The 22207-nt window shown below is 32.7% G+C and overlaps 4 protein-coding genes and 1 pseudogene across 6 annotated transcripts in view; 2 read left to right on the top strand and 3 right to left on the bottom strand.

Annotated features, from left to right (window-relative positions):
• The window catches only part of LOC125862274 (tubulin-folding cofactor C-like), a 1279-nt pseudogene extending 459 nt beyond the window's left edge, over window positions 1–820 (top strand).
• Window positions 821–5726: 4906 nt separating this feature from the next.
• On the top strand, window positions 5727–7982 carry LOC125852723 (uncharacterized). Its single transcript, XM_049532427.1, has 2 exons — window positions 5727–5953; window positions 7492–7982. Exons 1-2 carry the CDS (start codon window positions 5735–5737, stop codon window positions 7885–7887), a joined length of 615 nt encoding a protein of 204 aa, XP_049388384.1. The 5' UTR covers window positions 5727–5734; the 3' UTR covers window positions 7888–7982.
• A 234-nt stretch (window positions 7983–8216) lies between these two features.
• LOC125852692 (UMP-CMP kinase 3-like) overlaps window positions 8217–22207 on the bottom strand; it is a 29665-nt gene continuing 15674 nt past the window's right edge. The window contains exons 1-10 of one of the 3 annotated variants that reach the window (XM_049532406.1): window positions 12841–13012; window positions 11954–12015; window positions 11235–11286; window positions 10305–10422; window positions 9946–10102; window positions 9763–9843; window positions 9505–9612; window positions 9333–9404; window positions 8566–8616; window positions 8217–8453 (exon numbers count right to left, since the gene is read on the bottom strand). In XM_049532406.1, the coding sequence (XP_049388363.1) occupies window positions 8605–8616; window positions 9333–9404; window positions 9505–9612; window positions 9763–9843; window positions 9946–10102; window positions 10305–10422; window positions 11235–11286; window positions 11954–11983 (630 nt within the window). In that variant the 5' untranslated portion in view covers window positions 11984–12015; window positions 12841–13012 and the 3' untranslated portion in view covers window positions 8217–8453; window positions 8566–8604. Of the gene's footprint in view, window positions 8454–8565; window positions 8617–9332; window positions 9405–9504; window positions 9613–9762; window positions 9844–9945; window positions 10103–10304; window positions 10423–11234; window positions 11287–11953; window positions 12016–12840; window positions 13013–22207 lie in introns of those variants that run through there. The other 2 variants (XM_049532411.1, XM_049532419.1) reach the window with 2 other exon arrangements.
• Window positions 17616–18877, bottom strand: LOC125852647 (pentatricopeptide repeat-containing protein At1g06270-like). The gene has a single exon (XM_049532369.1). It carries the CDS (start codon window positions 18785–18787, stop codon window positions 17786–17788), a length of 1002 nt encoding a protein of 333 aa, XP_049388326.1. The 5' UTR covers window positions 18788–18877; the 3' UTR covers window positions 17616–17785.
• LOC125852668 (uncharacterized) overlaps window positions 20151–22207 on the bottom strand; it is a 28901-nt gene continuing 26844 nt past the window's right edge. Inside the window, exon 2 of the mRNA XM_049532395.1 lies at window positions 20151–20330. Coding sequence (XP_049388352.1) covers window positions 20215–20330 — 116 coding nt within the window. The 3' untranslated portion in view covers window positions 20151–20214. The remainder of the gene's footprint in view (window positions 20331–22207) is intronic.

Raw genomic sequence — 22207 nt, 5'->3', positions numbered from 1 at the left:
TTTAACCCAATGACCCGACCCTCTAGAGGATAATCCATTCCCCTACCGTCCTACGAAGTCCGTACATGCCTCAAAACTATAACCGATCTAAAATAATTAGTCGAACAGGTTACGTGCGAAGTAATCCCAAGGAAGAAATTCTCTTTCAAAAACGAATCAACGAAGAAAATCACAACGCAAAACAACATCATATCAGAAGTTCCAAATGTGGAATCAAAGGATTCAGTGTTAAGGGTTTTGGATTCGCCAAGGTTTAGGGGCAAAGAAAATGAGGTATTAGTGAAGGAATTCGGTAGGGGTAATGATGAAGAGATCAGGGAATTTGTTTTATCAGATTTAAAGGGTTGAGATGTGAGATTAATGGGGGAGTGTGAGGGCATTGTTTGTGCATAAATTGATTGATTGTAAGGTATATGTTGGACCTGTTTTTGGGTCAGTGTTGATTGAAGAAGTAACGAATTGTGTGTTCGTTTTGGCTTCACATCAGATTCGGATTCATCAAGCTAAAAGATGTGATTTTTATCTTCGAGTGAGGAGTAGGCCGATTATCGAGGATAGTGATGGTGTAAGGTTTGCACCATATTGCTTAAAGTATGAAGGGATTGAGAAGGATCTTGAGGAAGCTAATCTTGGTGAAGAGACAGGGAATTGGTCGAATGTAGATGATTTTAAGTGGTTAAGAGTAGTGCAGTCTTCAAATTGGTCAATTTTGCCGGAAAATGAACGCGCTGGCACAGTTGATATGGAAGAACAATCAGAGGGAAGAGAAATGAAGAACAACGGGTTAGAGGGGTCGGGGCAGGTCTGGGCATTGGGTTAAAAATAGGGAATAGGGTTTTTTTTTTAAAATTCGGGTCAATTTTGGGGATTCCGTCAAATGAGGGGTAATTTTGGTGAAATTAGTAACGGAAGGGGTAAAATTAACTTCATTTTAACGGCGAGGATAAAGTCAAACAATAAACTAAAGTTGAGGGGTATTTTTGACCCTTTTCCCTAATTTAAAAGATGAATGTTTAAGGCAGATATTTCCTTCAGTACTGTCACCCTATGGTTCCAACAAAGCTGTATTCTATGGTCCAAATTATCTCTGCCACGTGCCTGCAAATGGCATTTTAAAATTATGTGGAAAAGTTTATTCATGCTCTGGAGTCTGGACAGTTAAATCTAGCTCTAAGTTTTTTTTGTTTTTTTCTTAAAAGTTCTATAAAAAAAAATTTATTGGAGATTTTCATTATTTTCTTTACCTATAAAAAGTGTTACAATGCCGTGTTCTCTATTACTACTTGCTTAATTTATGGAATCAAGAGATTTTTATTTTATTTCTCTTTTTATCTTTGGTAGATAAATTTAGAATTTCAAAACCTTATTAATAAAATATACTTGTAATAACTTTTTTTAAGAATTGAGTACTAAAATGAAATAAAGTGAGTATTAAAAAGTCATGTAGTGATTTCACCTTATTCTGAATGAATATTTATAGTTGTGGTACTATAATAGTAACATATATAATATAATTCTATAAGAAAAATTTGAAAAGAGTGATGTATATGTAGTTTTATCTTTACCTCGTGAGGAGAGTTATTGTATTGAATTATATAAAATCATTAATAAATTATTTATAGAGTTATTGTATTGAATTATATAATATTATGTACAAATTATTTATCAATTGATGTTGATCATTGGTAGGACATTTCAGGTAGGAGTAGTGGTGGCATTAAATATTTAAATGGATTTAAGGAATATATTAAACTTGTGACATGTCGACTGCCTAATCTTAATTAAATATATTAAAGTTTTTTTAGAATTTTTTTATGGGTGCTCCCAAGGGTCAGATTCATGGGCTAATGCACACGAAAAATCAAGAAAGTCTCGTAATTTCTATAAGTGGGCTCTTAATGCGAAAATATGTCTTAAAAACTGTATGATTATACCTAATGCTACCCCAACTCACTACGGAGGTCTTAGCAAATTTTTTCGCAACAATTTTTTTTGGGTGCTCCAAGGCGCCAGATTCATGGGCTAATGCACAAAAAACTAAGAAAGTCACGTAATTCCTAGAAGTTGACTCGTAAATGCGAAAATATGCCTTAAAAATGATGTGACTATACGTAATGCTCCCCCAATTCATTACGGATGTCCTCATAAAATTTTTCAAAAAAAAAAATTGGGTGCTCCAAAGCGTCAGATCCATGAGCTAATACTCACAAAAAATCAAGAAAGTCGCGTAATTCCTAATAATGGACTCGTAAATGCAAAAATATGCCTTAAAAATGGTATGACTATACATAATGTTACCCAACTCACTACGGATGTCCTCATAAAGTTTATTCAAAAAAAATTTGGGTGCTCCTAGGCGCTTGATCCATGAGCTAACACACGCGAAGCCAAGAAAGTTGCGTAATTTTTAAAAGTTGGCTCGTAAATGCGAAAATATGCCTTAAAATGATTTAACTATTTTTTTGGTGCTCCAAGGCGTCAAATCCATGGGCTAATACACATGAAAAATCAAGAAAGTTGCGTAATTCCTAAAAGTTGGCTCGTAAATGTGAAAATATCCCTCAAAATGGTGTGAATATACGTAATGCTCCCCCAACTCATTACAGAGGTCCTCATAAAGTTTTTTCAGAAAAAAAACTTGAATGTTCCAAGGCGCCAGATCCATGTGCTAATACACACGAAAAATCAAGAAAGTCACATATTTTCTAAAAGTTGGCTCGTAAATGCAAAAATATGCCTTAAAATGGTGTGATTTTACGTAATACTCCCCAGCTCATTACAGACATCCTTATAAAGTAGTTTCACAAAAAAGTTTTGGGCACTCCAAGACGCCAGATCCATGGGCTAATACACACGAAAAATCAAAAAAGTTGCGTAATTTCTAAAATTTGTCTTGTAAATGCAAAAATATGCCTTCAAAAAATGGTATGATTATACGTAATGTTCCCCCAACTTATTACGAAGGTCCTCATAGAGTTTTTTAGAATTTTTTTTGGGTGCTTCAAGGAGTTGGATCCATGGGCTAACATACAAAAAAAAAATAATCAAAAAAGTCGCGTAATTTCTAAACATTGGCTCTTAAATGTGAAAATATGCCTTAAAAAAATGATGTGACTATACGTAAAGTTCCCCCAACTCTTTACGTGTTTTACTATCTTATATTTAATTTAATGTCTCTCAGAAAGAAGTAGCTCGATAATAGTGTTAAACTTCATATATTAAATTGAAAATGAATTATTGTCATTTTTTGTAAATAACATATTTATACATATTGAACTTTAATAACCCTAAAGTTATAGTCATTTTTATAATTTTTTAGGTAAAAAAAAAGTAAAAAGTCAAATTTAAATGACTTTTAAGTCAAAAAATAAAAAGTAGGGGGAAACCTACCTTAGTTTTTTTTAACTTTTTTAAAGGTATTTTAACCTTGACAAATACTTTCAAAAACTATAAATGACTTAAAAATATGTTTGACTAACTTTTAAGTTAATTCAAACAGGTTGTTAGTCTTATTTAGCCGTGTAAAATATGATCCAAAAATTAATGACCCGTCTAATTTGCCCAAAACTTATGAGATGGAAACGAAAAAATTTTTTTAATGGAAATTTACGTAAATTTCACTAGTTTAACTGCTAATTATTTAGATACACTCTAATTTGCAATATTACAAATCTTATCAGATTTTGCTGTGTTCAGATACATGTATTTGAGTACATGTGGTCAAATTAGGTGTAATTTATTATAAATACACTGTATTCAAGTAAATTCACACTTATTTGTGATCATAGTGAATATCGCTAGCCTCTCTTCCATCTCGCTCGTCACTCTTCTATCTATCTAGTAATCCAGAAACATTCAAATCGCATCAAACACATACAAATACATGTATCTAATACATAACAAATCTCGCTCATTTGTCTCTTTATTTTATCGTATTTGGTAGTAAAAATACATGTATCTAGGGGTATCTTTCTCAATATATAATAAAAACTCTTTACTAGTTATAATATACACAATATTTTTAAAATATTAATAATAATAATAATATACATGATAGTGAAATATGTATACTTCCGTAGTTTTTTTTAAAAAAAAATATTATTAGACTGTTTTTTAGCCCAATGTCGGTCACAGTAGTTTCCTTGTGTCCATCCTCGTTCTAAAAAGGAGAATTTGACAAATAGACATTTTTTTGGGATCATTAATTAAATTTTAGTGCATATTTATGTTTTAATAAAAATATTCACAGTTGAAACACGAGAAAAACTCAGATAACATTATCAATTTGAACCTCCTGATTTATTCTTGAATTTTGAACTTTAAATTAATCACAACTTAAACTCCACAAATCACTTTGAGTTTGAAACTCCAAACACGTTTTCACATTCAAATTATGAAAAGTTTAAACTATATAAATTATTCCTTGAATTTCAACTCCAATAATTATTTTTTGATATTTGAAATCCTAAAGGTCTGTTTGGAAAGTCACCCGGATAATTGAATTTTGTGTAATTACACTTTCTGTCCTATTTGATTGACCATGTAATTATCTGGTCAGCATGTAATTGAGTGTAACTGACATAAATAATTAAACTCTCCAATTCACAGGGGCTGTGAATTGTTGATAATTACATAGTGTAATTACAAACTTATTAGTACTTTTTAGTTCTCTTTTATTTCTATTTTTATTTTTTTTCGTTGTAATGTATTTTTATTTTTATTATTTTAAATTCTTTTTTAATTTTTATTGTTTTAATTATTTCTAAAAATATATACTAATTTTTATTTTATATTATTTATATTTCATTTTCTTCACATTTTCAACATTTATTTCATGTGATTCCATGCAATTTTTCTTATTATCTAAAAAAATAAAAAAAATCATTAAGTATAATTTTGATAGTATTCTAATAGTTAAATTAAAGTAGAGTTCATTGTTGAATAAAGTTATGGACTTACATTTTTCTTTTCTTTTAAACCATATTTATTTATGTTACATTGAAATTTGACATAAGAGTATTATGTTAAATTTTTTATTTTGAATTTAGAACTTATCTTTTATTTTCAATATCATTTTTTTAGGAGTATTGACTCGGTATTTTACATTGCAGGCTATTTTTTTAAGTTAGACTTGATAATTATCTTCTTGTCAAATGTTTTATAATTTTATGATATTGTATTAATAATATTAATCTTTTTATCAAACATGCATTTCATGATGTTCATTGAAATTTTATACTTTTAGTTTTTATGATTAAATTAATTAAAATATATTAAATTGAAAAATATAAATCAATTTTTTGTAAAATATTAGTTAAGAACATATGTTTGTTAATTAATATATTTTCAAAAACAATATATATCTTAAATATTCAATTTAGTATCATTTATAAAGGTCTATATTTGTCTAATATAAAATTTTAATTTTAATTTTTAAAATACAATATAACCTTATGATTACACTTGTGCAATCAAACGATACATTTGTAATTATATGACAATTACATTGTAACAAATAAACATATCAACATAATTACTAAGTAAATAATTACATTAATTTCAATTATCTGATGACTTTTGAAATAGACCCTAACAAAATATTAAAGTACAAAACTTCTTACAAACACGATAAGGAAAAGAGAAATTTAAAAGGAATTATAATATAGGAAATGGAATACTCATTGGCAAAGTAGGAGTTCAAACAACTAAGCTATCTTTGGAATAGGCCTATCCCATGTGTTGTTTGGTTAAAACAGATATTTCTCCCTTTACCTTAGTGAAGGAGAGTTCACCAAGAATGGCTTCTTCTTCTTCTTCATTGGCACCTCTATCTTTCTCCCTTTCCTCCGAATTGCTTCCATCCGGGTCGTCACACAAACCCAATTCCCTTTCATGGTCTTCTTCATTTCCCCATCTCAAAATTTCTGCTTCTTCAAATCTCTCTTTTCACAAGGTATCTTCTTTATCTCTTCAGCTCTTTCAACAATTTTAGTTTATTTTTTGGAGAATCTTTTGTACTGTAATTTCTAGTTAATTCTGTCAATTTTTGCTGCCCTAATCTGCATACACATTTCATCTTTTTTTTTTTGACTCTGGATAGTAACTAGGTCAAAAAAAATGAGAAAGAGGGAAAAATAGTTGGTGATATTTCTTTGTATTTCTGCTTAACTGCAGTCATATGTTTCCACCTTATCTGATTGTGAAAAACTGTGATATTAAAAAGGAAATTCAGCTGAAATGACAATGGTCCTTTTGAAAGATTGATCTTTTTATGAGATTAAGGGTCAATTTGAGGGGAATTCTGAAGCAAAGCTCATATGACACAAATGTTAACTTTTTTTTACGCAAAATAGAAATTGACCCTTGTGGTTTCTAAGTTTTTGATTGAGCAGCTACCTCTCTTGGGGAAGGGGAAGGAGAAGGTTGTCGAAGTGAGGACGTAAAGATGGGCAAAGGGATTTTGTACAAACAGTTGCTAAATATGTTCCTTCCTTTCAACATTGCTATTTGCACTCTTCAGAGTCTGAATATCTTCACATGATCGTAGTTAAGTAGAGAAGTAATCCTGACCAGTGTAAATATTGTTAGATCAGAACTGAAATGTATCTGCCTAATCGATTAAGACCTTTTTTAAATTGTAACTTAATGCTCACTGCTGCTTTATAGTGTATCCTGATATAAGGTATTGCATTTACATTTTAGCTCTTAACGTAATTTTTTTCCTTCAGAATTTTAGAACAGTTTTAGAAAAAATTGTTTTAGGATAGAGTTAGTACATACCAAGAACGAGATAGAACTTCCAAAGAAATATGGCTCTTTGTTTTCTCACCAAGAGTTATTTGCAGAGAAACCTTGTTGTAGTTTCATTCACTATCTCACCTTTACCTTGTATTGAGGCATCGTGTCTCTGTCCTCTTTACCCACAATTATTCTCCTGAAAGCAATATTCACATGCGGAGATTTCTTATATCAGTATTGCTTGGCTTGTTTATATGTGTTTTTGTTACTTAATTATTAAACAGATGTGCTGATTTATGGGAAGTATCTTCTAGAATTGGGCATATGTGATGTACAGTGATCGGTAATGCGAGTGAAATTTGAATATGTAATTGACTTCAAAATCGTATCCATTGTGTTTCTTCGTTGCTTACCTGATAGCATAGCTGCCTCAGCTTACTTTTTTTCTGCAAGTACATATCTTTTTGACTTAGAAGACAATTATTTTGTTTGATATTATAAAGAGTTTAGGAGACAAGATTCTTTCAAGTTGGGAAACTTTTAATCTATGAAAGAAGTCATCATTTTGCTCGAATAAGATACTTGCTCTACGAAGAGATAAGAGTTTGGATCAAAATAGGAGGTATTCATATACCGTACAATTTCTGCATGTATAGGGTCTTCCGACATGTTTATATCCTAGCTTAGCATGGATAACAGCATGGGTAACTGTTTCATGCGAATGTACTTGCTCATTTTATTTTATTTTCGTAGAAATTTGTCATTGAGGCTGCATGGACAAGAAGATCTCGGAGTGAAGCTGCAAAAAAGCCCAACAGGAAATCATGGAAACAAAGGACAGATATGTATTTGAGACCTTTTTTACTAAATGTTTTCTTTTCAAAACGATTTATCCATGCCAAAGTCATGCATCGAGGAACCAGCAAGGTGATATCTGTTGCTACCACAAACTCGAGAGACTTGAGGAACACATTGCCATCACTTACTGATAACGATGCTGCTAGGGTAATAGGCAAATTGATTGCAGAGCGATCAAAAGAAGCTGATGTCTACGCCATTGCATATGAACCTGGGAAGAATGAACGAATAGAAGGCAGACTTGGGATTATTCTTGATACTATTCAACAAAATGGCATCATATTTGTTTAAAAATGTTTTACTTGCAACTAGCTATATTAGTTATTTTCAGGATCAGTTAGTTATTCCCAACTATTAGAACATATACGTTTTCTTCTGTATTCTTCCGGGCTCGTCTCTGTTGCATATTATAATGTTACTTGCCAAAAGATTGTTTTGTTATTGTGGTACAGTCTTCTTGGAGAAAATCCAAGGCTGACAAGAGCAAGATAGGACATTGTTCTTAAATTTGTGCAAATGGGAATTCCAATGGTGCACGCCCAACTAGCCAAGTAATAATTATTAGTAGTACTACTGAGTTTGAAGGATTTGTTCGTTATAGAAAGTAGGTATGAGAGAGGGAGAAACTCTTATAATCTTATTTATCAGATATCAGAATCGACAGTGATAACAATACAGAGACAATAAGCCAATAATACAACATTGTGTTTCCTTCAAAAGAAACAAAAAAATAGAGGGGAAAAACAAAGAGAAAATTTTGCATAAACTCGTATAAAAAAGTAGAATCTATAAAGATACATCGTTTTGCTGAAGACAGATAGATAGCAAGCACCAATATTCAAACAATACTGATATACCTGAAGAGAAAGAAATGACAGAAGAAAAGGTTAGTTAACAGTAAAATCAATTCACAGCAGCAGAAACAGATGCACACATTAACGCAAGCCCAAGTTTTGGGTTCTCAATTACCATAACAATTAATCGTGATGCCTCTCTACTAATGAATTCTCAGGCAGCAACCTGTTACATAAGAAAAATATGTATAAAATAACAAGAAAAAGGAAATAAAGGATATGCAGAACCAAAATATAGTTATTTTGACAAACACATAAAGACATGGCATAATGGAAAGACGGAATATATGACCCATACCAATCAATTGGTAATAGAAGAGATTTTTATGACTGCACAAAGTTAGAGAACTTCCAGTACTTTTAGTTTTATTTTGTATAAATGCTGGTCTGAGATGAATTTTAATTGGATTAATATGGTTAATGAGGATTCATATAGTCAACCCCAACTTATTATGGATTGAGGCCTAATTGTTTTTCATACAAATAAACTGAAGATCAGCTCATATTATGAGCTCAATTAGCAAGCCAACCACAGTGAATCATCATATCAATCATTATGGCATATTATTATGGAGACAATTCTCCTGGATAAGGCAAAATTTAGGAGCAAATCTAACCATATCAATCATGATAAATAAAAATAATGCTCCATGAACTCAAAATATATGCAGAAATTGCTTGAATTGTAAGGCAAACAAGTTCACAGGATTCTCAACACCAAGTGTTAATTTACTGATCTCATAATGTAGAACAGATCTAGCTATGCATAAGCCCTAACATTTACCTCCCAATTACATTACACACGCCAGCTATCCTTTTCCATGCAAGTTACTAGGTCTTAATATCCTTGAAACATTCACTAAACCATTGTTAATACTTTACCTTCTCATTAGCTGGGGTAAAAACAGCTTTAACGGCTTCAAATACTTCTTCAACGGGCTTTACAGCATCAATCTGAAGGCAAAAAAGATGTCAACTACTGTTTAATATGCACAGTCTCTCTCTAGAGTGGAGGGGAGGAAGATAGTAAAGAGGCTGAAAGATAAAACAGTACCTTTCGAACCTTCCCCTTGGAGTTGTAATATTCAATAACAGGTAGACTAGATTCCATGTAAACGTTGAATCGCTTCCTTATTGTTTCAATATTATCATCTTCTCTTCCCTAAAGAACGAAAATTTCAAAGTTAATGAGAAGAAAATCAATCACAATATTAGAAAAGAAGATTAACAAAGAAGAAACAAGAATACCATAAAGGTTTGAAGAACTGTAAACATGACAAGAAGTCTTCTACCAAGATATAATATGTCTAACCTGGTTCCGACCTAAAAGGCGTTTCTCCATCTCTGCTTCAGGACAATCAAAGAAGAGCACAAACTCAGGCTCAATTCCAGTCTAGGAGACAATAAAATGTGAAAGTCAAATTTTAACAACTCTTAATAAATAGGAGAATTATCAAGATGCAGCTAAAAAAGAGTGGTGTACTGAGGAACTCACGACCAACTCAAAAGCAGCACGGTTCTCCTCATTCCGGGGGAAACCATCAATAAGAAACTTGTCATTGCCATTTTCCTGAATTGCTCGTTGGAGAAGCTTAATTGTTACCTCTGATGGAACAATTTTCCCTTCTTTAATCATGTTCGAAATCATCGTCCTGTACATTCAAAAGCACAGTACTGAGGATTAATCCTTTGTGTGCAATAAACATTGCTTGAAGCGATTGAACAAAACTCAAAGAGATGATGCAACTTAGCAAACAGCTGTTGATCTACTACACAGAATGTTGGTTGAAATGACAAAGGGTAAAAAGTAAGGAGAAAGATAAAACAACACACAATCAAAACAAGATATCCTACCCATTCTCGGAACCAGATTTTATTTCTGCTCGGAGAAGATCACCAGCACTTAGATGGGTGTACCCAAAGTGTTCAACAATATTAGAACATTGGGTGCCCTTACCACTGCCTGGGCCACCTGTCCAAGTTAATAGAGGAAGCAAATCTTAGCACAGGACAAAAATCTAATATCAATGGTACAGATTGCATCAACAAATATGCTATGTGCAATGAGGATGTGTATTTGATCCACAAATCCGCACAGGTGGCATCCCCATAATAGGATATTTCCTAATAATTGTTTTATTCACAACGCCCAAACACAAAAAATCTTTTTTGAGTGAGTTAGATAAAGAAGCAGAGCAATTAGCTTAAGAGTATATTAAGTTTTATGGTGAAATAGATATACCTCCTTCAAATTTTCTCAAGTAACCCTCACAAGTCAATTACTACAAAACCCTCCTTCTGTCAACTTTAATCACAAAGATGAAGCCCCGTTACTTCAGAAAATCAATTCTACCATCACAATTTAAACTGGAGTCAAATTTTTTCCAACCAGTCCAATCTGATCTGGCTTTTACACAATATAGCTTCTTGTTTCATTTTGATTAAAATTGGATGTAAATTCCCTAAGGATCCTTACATCCAGGCAATAGTTTATTGATACAATAAATGGGTTTGGGCAGTTTCAACCAAAGAAGCTATAGTTATGGCGTCAAGCCGTAAAAAGTTAGACATGTAGACTGCCAAGAGCTGCATTTTAATTGGTATTAGTGGTAGCACTAACTGAACATGCAGGTCAGATAACATATGATGGCAAACATATATTGTCCAACAAGTTCCACCTCTAATCCTCACAATTACATACAGGGACAAAATACTTTGCCATACTATGAGGTGCCGTATCGAGAATGCCACAAGATCATGCAATGTTGGTGTTGAAAAACTCACCTAGAACAAAAATAACAGTGACCTTCTTGTTGGTTGGCAGGCTTACTGCTCCCTGCAATTCATTATTAAGAAGATATCAAATTAAGGATAATGTGGCATCTGTGTGACACTGCAGGAGCAGAAATCATGGATAATTATACTATTTATTAAGAGTGGAGGTGGTAATTTATGTAGGGGAGGAATTTTTTATATTCAACAATAATGTTCTTATGATAATAGAATTAATGCCTAGCAAGAAGAATTCATAGAACGATATGAGAAATTTTATACATAAAGAACTTCAGGGAGGAGAATGGGAGTTGGACCCTTATTTCCGTTCTTTCTTGGTGTTGGTGTTGGTACATGCATCCTGCAAATCTAGAAAATCGGTATCTAATTTCACAGTGCAATTGTTGTAGCCCCATATGTTGTAAGACTAAGACACCAGAACTGGATACCACAACTCCACTATTTAAAGTCTTTAAAATCTCATAATTTTTTCTGCAGTTTTTTTTTAATTATAGTAGAACTTCTTTTTGCTTTGACAATAGAGAAATTAGTGATAGCTTAAAGGTCAAGCATCCCTCCAATAATGATGTCCAGTGTACAAAGCATTTTACTTTTGTTTAGATTCCAGATGCTTAGACCATATGAAAATGAGAACTCATTCACAAAGGGAGTGGACACCAATAATCAAGGTAATAAGAATATTCTTTGGATATATGAAGCACGAAAGCTACCTGGTTAGCAGACTCGACAACAGTCCCCATGGATTTCTGGTAATTTGGTCTTACAAAATTGTCTGCAGAAAGACAGACTCAATCAATTACTCAGGAATGTTGACACTTAAAATAAAGGAAGGGAGACTGAACATCTAGAAGGAAAAGACTTGCACTTTCAGAGATCAGATGCTGGAATCTTCACTTAATATATTCCAGCTTCAGATCACATAAGAAAAATGAACATGTTCACATTAATAAGCTTCAGATATCATAACTGCTAGAGTTAAAAACAGAATCTTCATGTCTCCAGAAAATGTACATTACAAAGCTTGAAGCAACACTTTTAATCTAAAGTATAAAACATCAATCTTCATAATAGATGACAATCAAAAGCAAAAAAGCCAGAACCCAGGTATTTACATACACCCGCTCCGCTTTATCATTAATTTATTCCTTCCCACATACATTCCCAAGTACCAGCCTAAACTATTCCCAAGCCTCGATGCTATCCTAAAACAGTAGAAAATTTCCAGCAACATTCCACCATTGAAATTGAAAGAGATCAACACAAGTTAAACAAAAACCCACAAGTTTCAAAAAAAAATAAAAAATAATCAAATCTTAAAACGAGAAACAATAAATCTGTCGGTGCAAAATTGAGCACGCGCAAACCAGATGAAATTGCATGAGATCTGTTCAACCATAAACAAATTCCTAATCAGATCAAATCAAAACTAGCTCCAAAATACAAAATCAAATCTCAAGAATTCCAAAACAAAGAGACAAAATTCGGGTCAGATCGGAGAAAAGAAAATGCAGTAAATTGAAGAATGCAATGTATGAAATTGAGGAGATGAATGAAAAAGCGTAGATCGGGAAGAGAGAAATCAAGATCTGAAGCTTACCAAAGGTAGAAGAATGGTGATTTGTTGAGGTACAAAAAGGGAGGGAATGGTAATGTGAAGAGCTCGCGAGGCTCTTTGAGATATATTTATAGGCCTCGAGCCAAATTTGGGAGAACCATTTTGAACGGTAAACTCTTCCATTTTTCCTTTCGCACTCCACACGTTGCGTTGAATGGTTACTCTTTTTCTCCTTTTCACTTTATAGTGAATTGACTACCCTAACAAATTTATATATTTCGAGCAGCGTGATTTGAAATTATAATTTTATTTATATGTTTAGATACATAATTTAGAGAAAAGGCCAAAAATCATCCCTCATCTTTATGCTTAGACATAAATTCATTCTTGTTCTTTTATATGGAGCACTAATAGTCCTTCTTGTTTATTAAATTGGTGCACTTTTAGTATACCCACTAACTAGCGGTCAACTTTTAACGGAAAGAATAGCTTCTTTTTTTAAAAAAATCTTTTATCCTCATAGCAATTCCAACTCACAACTTAACTAAACATAATTCTCCAAGATTGTTTTTCCAATTTACACGCACATATTCACATAATTGTCCATTTTGTTCTAAATACTAGGAACCATTTGAAATATTATCAAACAACTTGTACAGCCTAAAGATGGCTTTTTTCTTAAAAGAAAAAATACTATAGATGATTTAATAAAATTAAAATTTTATCTATTGTTTCTTAAGACATATGTCAATTCAAACATAAACCAATAAGTAAACATGAATGGATTGAGTAATTAGCTACCATGAAATTACCCCTTTTAGATGGGCTTTTGTATCTTAGATTTGATTGCAAGTACTAATAATAATTTACTGATTTCTTTATCCAGTTTTCATGGCAATTAAATATGCAGAACATATCAAGCAAAGGGAATTTAACTTAATAGGAAATTTGAATTATTGTCGTGGTAACGATTATGTGATCATAACAACAAAAAAGAAGAAATTTATTGGCGAAAATATATAGTGTTTTCCCCCCATCTTTTCTTAGCTATGACTCTCAGCAAATCTACAAGAGTAGTAGTTAAATCTATCTTTTTGAACTGTTCAAATAATCCTTTTTTTTAATTGTGGAATTGTCGTTGCAATATAGGGGTGGNGGGGGGGGGAGGAGGAGGTCTGTTAAAAGTCCACGGCCGGTTAATGAAGTGACCAAATGTGCACCAATTTAATAAACAAGAGGGATTATTTGTGCTTCAAGTGAAATATTAAGGATGACTTTAAATCTAAGCCCAAACATGATTTCAAATTCTCCTTGTGAAAACTTTTTAAAATGTAAAACTTAACTCATCAGTTTATATTTTGTAAAGGAAATAATGATGATCGATGTGAAGAGTTAGATTGTTTATATCACGTAATAGAATTATATTAAAAGTAAAGGATAATGCTAAATGGCTAGAAAATTTGGCCAGAGAATTAAAAAGTCTATAATATCATTTTTATTTTAAAATAAACGGATCTTTTTTCCACTTTTTAATTAAAAGGTATTAAAGTTAAAAGGGTAAAAATATTCAAAAAGGTAAAATAAAACAATGTGAAATATTTATTTTACCATTCTGGCCAAAAGGATTTTTCCAAAAGAAAAATTAGTTACTACTAATGCTAACTAGTGAATTTTTATAAAATTATGTGTATTTGAAAGTTTGTAATTGCAAACATTTATTGATAAAAGGATCTTGAAATAAGCGATTTATCGATGTGGCACCTTAAGATATTCCAATATATCTTGATTATGAACTATAGTTTGCTTATTTTGGTAAGATTATATTAGATTTGAGGAAATTTTGATAGTTTTCACATCTTGCTGAGTTTTCATGTTTATGAAAAAAAAAAATACTAACTTAAAATATAAAAAATAAAAAATTGCATGTAACTTCAAATTAGTTTGATTCCAAATAATGTCCCATGTTATCCGCTTTTAATCAGAAAGTGCACTAAATTTTTTTAATATTTTTTTTTAACCGTGTACATCATTTTTGGCATAAACTAAGAAAGAATGGACATATTCAATTTTAGATAGGATTATTTATTTGTTTACATTTTGGAATCATACGAAATAGAATTTAATTGTTTGTACGAGAATCAGAGCTAGAAATAAGAAAATAAATGTGTGACTTGTTTATGTTCATGGCTCGTTGATAGCTACTTTACACTTATTTTTTCTATTTGTTTTCTTCTTTTTGGCAAGCTAATTAATTAAAGATATGACAATATTTTTAATGGTACGTGGAGAAATTAAGAGCTGGTTTGTTTTTTTTTAGCTAAATTCCATAGCTTGGTCTTTTAGACTAAAGATTGTTTACATGGTGATTTGCAAGGAGATGTTGTTTGCGCTTAATAAAGAGTTAAATCTTAATTATTTATATTTTTATATATGAATAGACATCAAATATTAATATTTTTCGTTTTACTTAAAATATATGGACTTAAAGTTGAAGATGAATTGTGTTTAGTCATGCTAGTCATAAAAAAATATTTGTAAATATGTACTTAAAGTTCATAATTGAAGTTCATAGAACTACAAACACAATTTTTACATAAGCCGATCTATATAAAAGCGTAAAAATGTGTATAAGCACCTCTTATACACTTCTATACATACAATATCTACAGTAAAATATCGAATGTATAAGTACTGCTGTGAAAAAAAAAAGGCTATTCATATAGACCATATATTTTTGTAAAAATCTTCAATTAGAATACAAATGCACTCAAAAGGAAAATGTGAATAGAAAAAAACTAATTAGAAGGTTGGTATAATAAATGATTATGCTTGTGGTACTTCACCCTTAAGCCTTGTTTTCACCAGAATTACAAATTTTCCATCAGCCCATTTTCAAGGTCGGTCTCATGTCAGGGTTAGGCCTCGAGTCGACATCGGGTCCCTAGTCATGGCTGGGTCAGTTGTTGGGTCCCGGGTTAGGCTTAGGCCAGGGTTGGGTTGGATTTCAAGTCGGAGTCAAAGCAAGGGTTCCTGTTTAAGGACAGGTCCTGATCCAAATGTCATAGTATTTGTCACCATTATACCTAAATATTCCTGAAATAATATTTTCTCCTTACTAATAAAACACTCAAAAACAAGTAAAAATCCATTTATTTTTTCAGAAAAACATTTTCATGTTTACCAAACACACCCAAAGTGTGTATACTTTATCCTCCCTAGGATCTACTGTTAAAATGTCTCAATTTCAAGATTAAAATACTTTTGACATTTTTTTTCCAAATTAACAAAATATTTTAAATGTTATATATAAGAAAATAATAGAAGTTTCTTCTGTGACAGAAGAAAAGGTCAAAAGAGTACTTGTCAAGACACCAATCTAAAAGTTCAATGCTAACTTTCTAGTCAAGCAAATTCGAAAGTTCAGTGGAACGCTTAAAGAACCATCAAAGTTGATATTTTTATGCTAGCTAACATGCTTTCATGTGATAAAAGCTTATTTTTTTAAAAAAGTTTTAAAATAAATTATTTTCCATATTGGAGTAAAATAAAAATTCGAAAGGGTCTTTATCACAAATTCCTGAAATAACACGCACCCTGTTAGCATATGAAACTTACGTTCAAAAGAATATGAATATTACAATAGCAAATAGAATATTCTTGCTCTTTTACCGATCAAAAAATATTCTTACTTTTTTGTAATTATAATAATAGTGTACTGGCCAGCTTGCTGTACCTTTACTATTTCATTGGGTATATGTTATCTTCTACCAACATACAACAACAACAACAACATACCCTGTGAAATCCCACTAAGTGGGGTCTGGTGGGGTAGAGTGTACGCAGACCTTACCACTACCTCGTGGAGGTAGAGAGGCTGATCTTCTACCAACATATATATATATATATATATATCAGGTTAATCAGCCAGCCACCAAAGCTTAGGCAGATGAAAAAAATATCATCTAGTGTATTTTGCCTTCACTAAAATTTAAATTTGAGAATCATAGTTTGCTTCACTTCATTGATTACTAGATCACACCCGTGATTGTTGGAATATTCTTGAAATTTTTTCTTTTGATGAACATGGTGTCTGCACTGGCGTCGACACATGGTGGTCAGGGTCGTCAGAAAAAATAGTAAAATGATACATGAAATAATTAAATAACATAATTTGGACACTCTTTACATCAAACTATTATAGTCCAATGGTTTCACCTCCTTGGAATGAGAAAGTGCTTGTCTGTTCGAATTTATTGTGCTATTTCTGGACACCCTTTATGAAATTCCTGGCTCCACCACTGGGTGTCTGAGCCAAAGCACCTCAACTAATTTCACAAGATATCTGTCGCCTCCCACAGCAAAATTTCAAATCCTTGTAGATCACTTCTCTTGTTGATTTGCTATATACTAGCACTCCACTTTTACCTAACTGTTTATCTATTGGGGAATGCTGGAAAAATGACCAGCTGACATTAGAATTTGGTTAAATACCAGATTGCCAAGTAGAACTTTTTTCAACTTTAATCTCTTATGAAACATATACTCATTTTATTTAAAACTTCTCATGGTTCTCTTTATAATGTAGATTTCTAAGTATGACATTGGACAGTACAAAAATTCTTCATTTTTATAGTTCAACACATGCTTTTCTTATATCTCAACGCAGGAAATCTTGAAACTATTGAACAGAAATGAGAAGTCATGATTTACAAACATAATAAACTATATTTCAATCTCAAATTACTGGAGAAGCTATACAACTTCATTCAGAAGCAAAAAACGTATAACTTTCCGTCTAACGCGTATGAAAATGCAATAACGAGCTTTGAGTTTCATAAACTAATCAACAAACTATAACGTGATATACAGTACCTAGGTTCTGAGAGGACTCCCAACGGAGTTGCTGAAATTACAGTCATACCTTCAGTCTGGATAATGATCTTGATCCCTTTCTATAAAGCTTACTGATTCACATGTATGCATGGAACTACGACCTTAGCTCTGCAAACCTCTGTCTCATGGCATTGGCAAGTTTCCACTCACCAATACTTATCAGGCCTTCAACAACCTTTTGCCTTGACCTTATGTATGGTATAAAGCCTCTCTTGGTCATTTCTATCACAAACTTTCCAGCCAAAATAAACTGCCGACTCTCTAAGCACCCTTCAAGCACTGACTGGTAGCACTCGAATCCAATATGCACACCCTCATTTGTTAAGAACTCAATTACTTCAATTGCTCTCCTTATCTCTTTGTTAGCCCGTATTGCTGCCAAAGCTTTCACCAAAGTTTCTTTTCTGGGGCTCAAGCCAAATATGGCAACCATTTCATTCAATGTCTTTATGATAGCGGACGTCATTCTTAGCTTGGACAAGTTGTCAATTAAAGAACCATAACAATCCAAATCCGGACTGCAACCAGCACAGCCCATGCCCTTCAATACATTAACTGCTTCATCTATCTGATCAACCTTACAAAGCGATGAGATTAGGTAACTGCAAGTGCCACAATCAGGTGCATATCCAATATCCTGCATTTCCAACAATATGCTTGAAACAGAATAGGATTTACTCCGACGTTCAATCCATGCAGTGGAGAGTAGGAGGTGAGTTTGAGGTACTGGAATGCAGCCAGAGCGAAGGGTACGCTGGAGAATGGCAAGAGCAAGTGGGAGAGGATTTGAGCTTTGGAGACTGTAGGAAAGGAGACAGGAATATGCAATTTGAGGGTGATAACGAGGCCTGATCGGAGAAAAAGACTGTAAAATTTCGTCAACAATTTTGACACTTGTGTTTTCAGGGAAGGTGGATAAAAATGAAAAGGGATTCGGACTGCGGTGAAAGCCTTCAGAAGAGCTTAGAATATCAGGAATCTGTTCATATCTTTTATCTTCCACCACAGCTTTAATGGATTCTTCAAGCATTCTTGCTGAAGAGATAAAAGAACGACAAAGAGGACGAACAGAGAAGTGTAGCTTTGCAACAGCCATCACCCTGGATATCCAGGTTCTTCTTATTTTCCTCTCAAATGTAAATAAAATTAGTCGAGCTGCACATAAACTGATCAAACATGGAAGCTGATTTTTATTTATTTTTTAATTGGAATGAACAGCTCGGCTCAGAATGCTTGAATTACCTACACCTGCAGAAGGGGTTTGCAGAAATTGGACACATGATATAGAAAAATGGATGAAGAGCAGAAAATATGTGACAATATTCATTGTGGCATAACATCGACCAGGGAACAGGCATAAAATGGGACAAAAATAAGAAACTTTATTTTTCCTGGGAAAGATTCAAATACATACAAATTCAACATTCTATCAAGTGGAAAAGGAGAAAAGTAATACCTGATCTGACTATCAACACTATCACGCATCCGTATTCTTCTGTAAATTTTTGTTTTTTTTTGCCTCTTCTTCAGTTTCCATACATTTTACAACTTTTATAATTACTTTACTATGAGGTGTTGCTATTATTCTCCTAATTATTTTGTTTAAATTTTCAAATCACGATTCAATTTAATCAATAACGTTATATTCAATTAAAAGATGCAACCCAAAAATGGTCAAATGCCTTTGGACTTCTACGAAGATGATTATTAATTATGTACTCTTTAGTTTTTTTTTTTTTTACATTTAAGATTAAATTTTTTTAAAATGTAATGAATATTTACAAAGTGCATATTACACCATGAATTAGCTAAAAGAAAAAAATATTACTGTCATATAATTTAGGAAAAAGGGTCTAAAATATATCTGAATTTTGACCGAAATTGCTGTAACAATCTCAAACTTTGGACAGGAACAATTTCGATCATGCCCAAAGTTTGAAATTGTTACAACAATTTTGATCAAGATTCAAATATATTTCAAACCATTTTCCCTATAATTTATATAATGTCCTTTTCATCTTTCAATAATTGCAGATATACAATTTATATGAGTTTGTAGACTAAATAATTGTCTCAGAGTTATTACTTTCATCTTTCAACACCTATTTTTTTTATTTTGGTATGAATCCTTTCTCTTTTGTAACTCTACCCATTGTGAAACTTCGTGTAACTGCACTTAGCACTTACTTATATTCATTATATAATGACTTCCGTTAGTGATCATAATTCATATAGCTAATTATTAGTTGTCATTTGAGTTTTACCGCAGCTTTGGTATATGAGGCCATTTTTGTTGTTGTAATTGATGATAAATTATAAAGTTGATCAAATATTTCAAAGACACAAAAGTGATAATTCCTTCTAAGTTCTGAATTTCTGACATCTTTTTTTGACTTTTTTCCAAGTGTAATACCGCAAAAAATATATATTAAAAATTCCACCTAGTTTAGGGAAGTAATAACTAGTTTAGAAAGATAAAATACAAAAAGAGAAGAAAAATAAATAAACTTAACAGAAGATTCATCATCTCAATAGTATGCTGTAAGAAATGGCCACAAGTGCCAAAATATATAGCAACTGCAGTGGCGGAAATGAGGATGCTCTGTAACTATCAGCAACGTTTATTTCTCTGCCCCCAGCTGCAAAATTCAACATAAACACACTGTTAATGTCTAGAAATCTGAATCATGGTTACTCCATGTCAAATCACGTTATGGGTTCAGCTTCATCAAATTTAGATCGCATAAATTATTTGAGTGAACAAGAAAAGAAGAAGTTATGTCTCACTTACCACAATCTCTAGTAGAATTACTAGTGCTTGAGCAAATGCACTGCGCCATTTCAGTCTCTACATCAAATCCACAAGTCCCACCAGATTTAGCGCACCGGGCACATCCAGTGTCCGGCACGCTAAATGACAATTTCATCCCATAAAGCCAATCCAACGGCCCAACACCTTCCAATCTATCTGTATTATAAACACTAGTATAATGCGTGCAATCCAATATATCCATACTCATATACTTCACCGTTTCATAACCCGTGAAACAACACGCCGGCGTACTGTTAGACAGTAAATGAAACAACTTAAACGAAGTGCACGAACCGTAGAGTTCGTCACACGAATGACCGGAGAATTTAAAACAGAGCGACTTGTAATGGTTAAGTACAGGGGAATCAATGGAGCAATTGACGAGGATGAAGATTGTGTCAGGCGTAGGCGGGATTATAGCTGATTGAATTTCTGACATTTTGAAGTCGTGGTGAGGTTGTAGGATTGAACAAGTAGACATTGAAGGATCGAAGATCGTCATGGTTTGTTTTTCGTAGTCGATTGATTGGACTTTGTAATTTCCTGATGGTGTTAGGAAGAATAAATCAGTAGCGGAGCAATTCAGCATGTGACAATACTGCGGCGCAAAGAAGCCATCGTCAATGCTGAACGGGTAGTTTATGGGAATGTTGTTGCAGAAATTGCGACATGTTGAGTGAGTTTGTGGGGATTGTGATAGTAGCAACAGAATGAGGTATATTGTTAGATGATTGAATGTGAGAGAATGATTTTGGGTTAGCCATTGGTAAGGTGAAAGAAAGGGAGTTTAATTTGTTGTGAAAGGTTTTAGATTTGCACGCGCAGATTTCAACGAGTAACTTTTATTTTCACACGCAAATTTCAAAGATTTTGCAGAAAGCAAATGGCGAGCAGCTGTCCGCAATTGTATCCTATTAACAATTGATTTTTTGACCGTTGGCTCGCCGTTTCACTGTCTCTTACAGGGCTCCACACTGGAAAAAATCAGTATTCGATGATGAAGGAATGAAGAATTCTTTTTTCTTATTTAAGGGAAAAGAATAATACATAACCACTTTCAATTTCATTAGCATATTCATCGATTTTCAATCAACGCTTCTTAGTCGAGCTTGTTGCACGACTAGTTATCTAGTATGGTACACATTTTCTATGTGATTTACAAGTTATCGAACAAGAGCTATTAGCCCAGCGTGCACTCGAAGAGAATCAATAAGAAACTTTCGTGGAATACCAAAAACGCAGGAAGGTAAATGTAATTTTTTTAAAAAGGTAACGCATATGACAAGCTAGCAAAAGGACCAAGCAATTAGATATACAGGAGTAGAAAGAAAATGAAGCAATCAAAAGTAGCAGTAGTTTATCATAATGTCACCTAAAGAAACATCATATTGGAGCTCAAAGTCAAAGGAGTCGGATAATACACAAACACATTTAGGACTCGTTTGGTGTGAGGGATTAGAAATAATAGTGATGGGATAAGGAATAGTGATGGGATAAAAAAAATTATGTTGTTTGGTTGGCAAGTCCGGGATAACTTATCCCGGGATTAATAATTAGTACCGGGATAAGTTATCCCTCCCCATGGGTGGTATAGTAATTCCGGGATAACTTATCCCGAGATAAAATAGATAAATGACAAATATGTCCCTTTAAATCCTTTTTATACATCATTTTTCACATTTATGTATATTTACATTTTTTTTA

The sequence above is a fragment of the Solanum stenotomum genome, chromosome 1, assembly GCF_019186545.1.
Source record: "Solanum stenotomum isolate F172 chromosome 1, ASM1918654v1, whole genome shotgun sequence".
Lineage (NCBI taxonomy): Eukaryota > Viridiplantae > Streptophyta > Magnoliopsida > Solanales > Solanaceae > Solanum > Solanum stenotomum.
This window is presented reverse-complemented; position numbering and strand designations above follow the sequence as displayed.

Excerpts from the sequence above, each read along its gene's own strand:
- LOC125852723 (XM_049532427.1), top strand. The coding sequence starts at position 5,735 with ATGTGTTGTTTGGTTAAAACAGATATTTCTCCCTTTACCTTAGTGAAG. Across the intron at positions 5,954-7,491 it reads CAAATCTCTCTTTTCACAAG|AAATTTGTCATTGAGGCTGC; the intron begins GTATCTTCTTTA and ends TTATTTTCGTAG.
- LOC125852647 (XM_049532369.1), bottom strand. The coding sequence starts at position 18,787 with ATGGCTGTTGCAAAGCTACACTTCTCTGTTCGTCCTCTTTGTCGTTCT.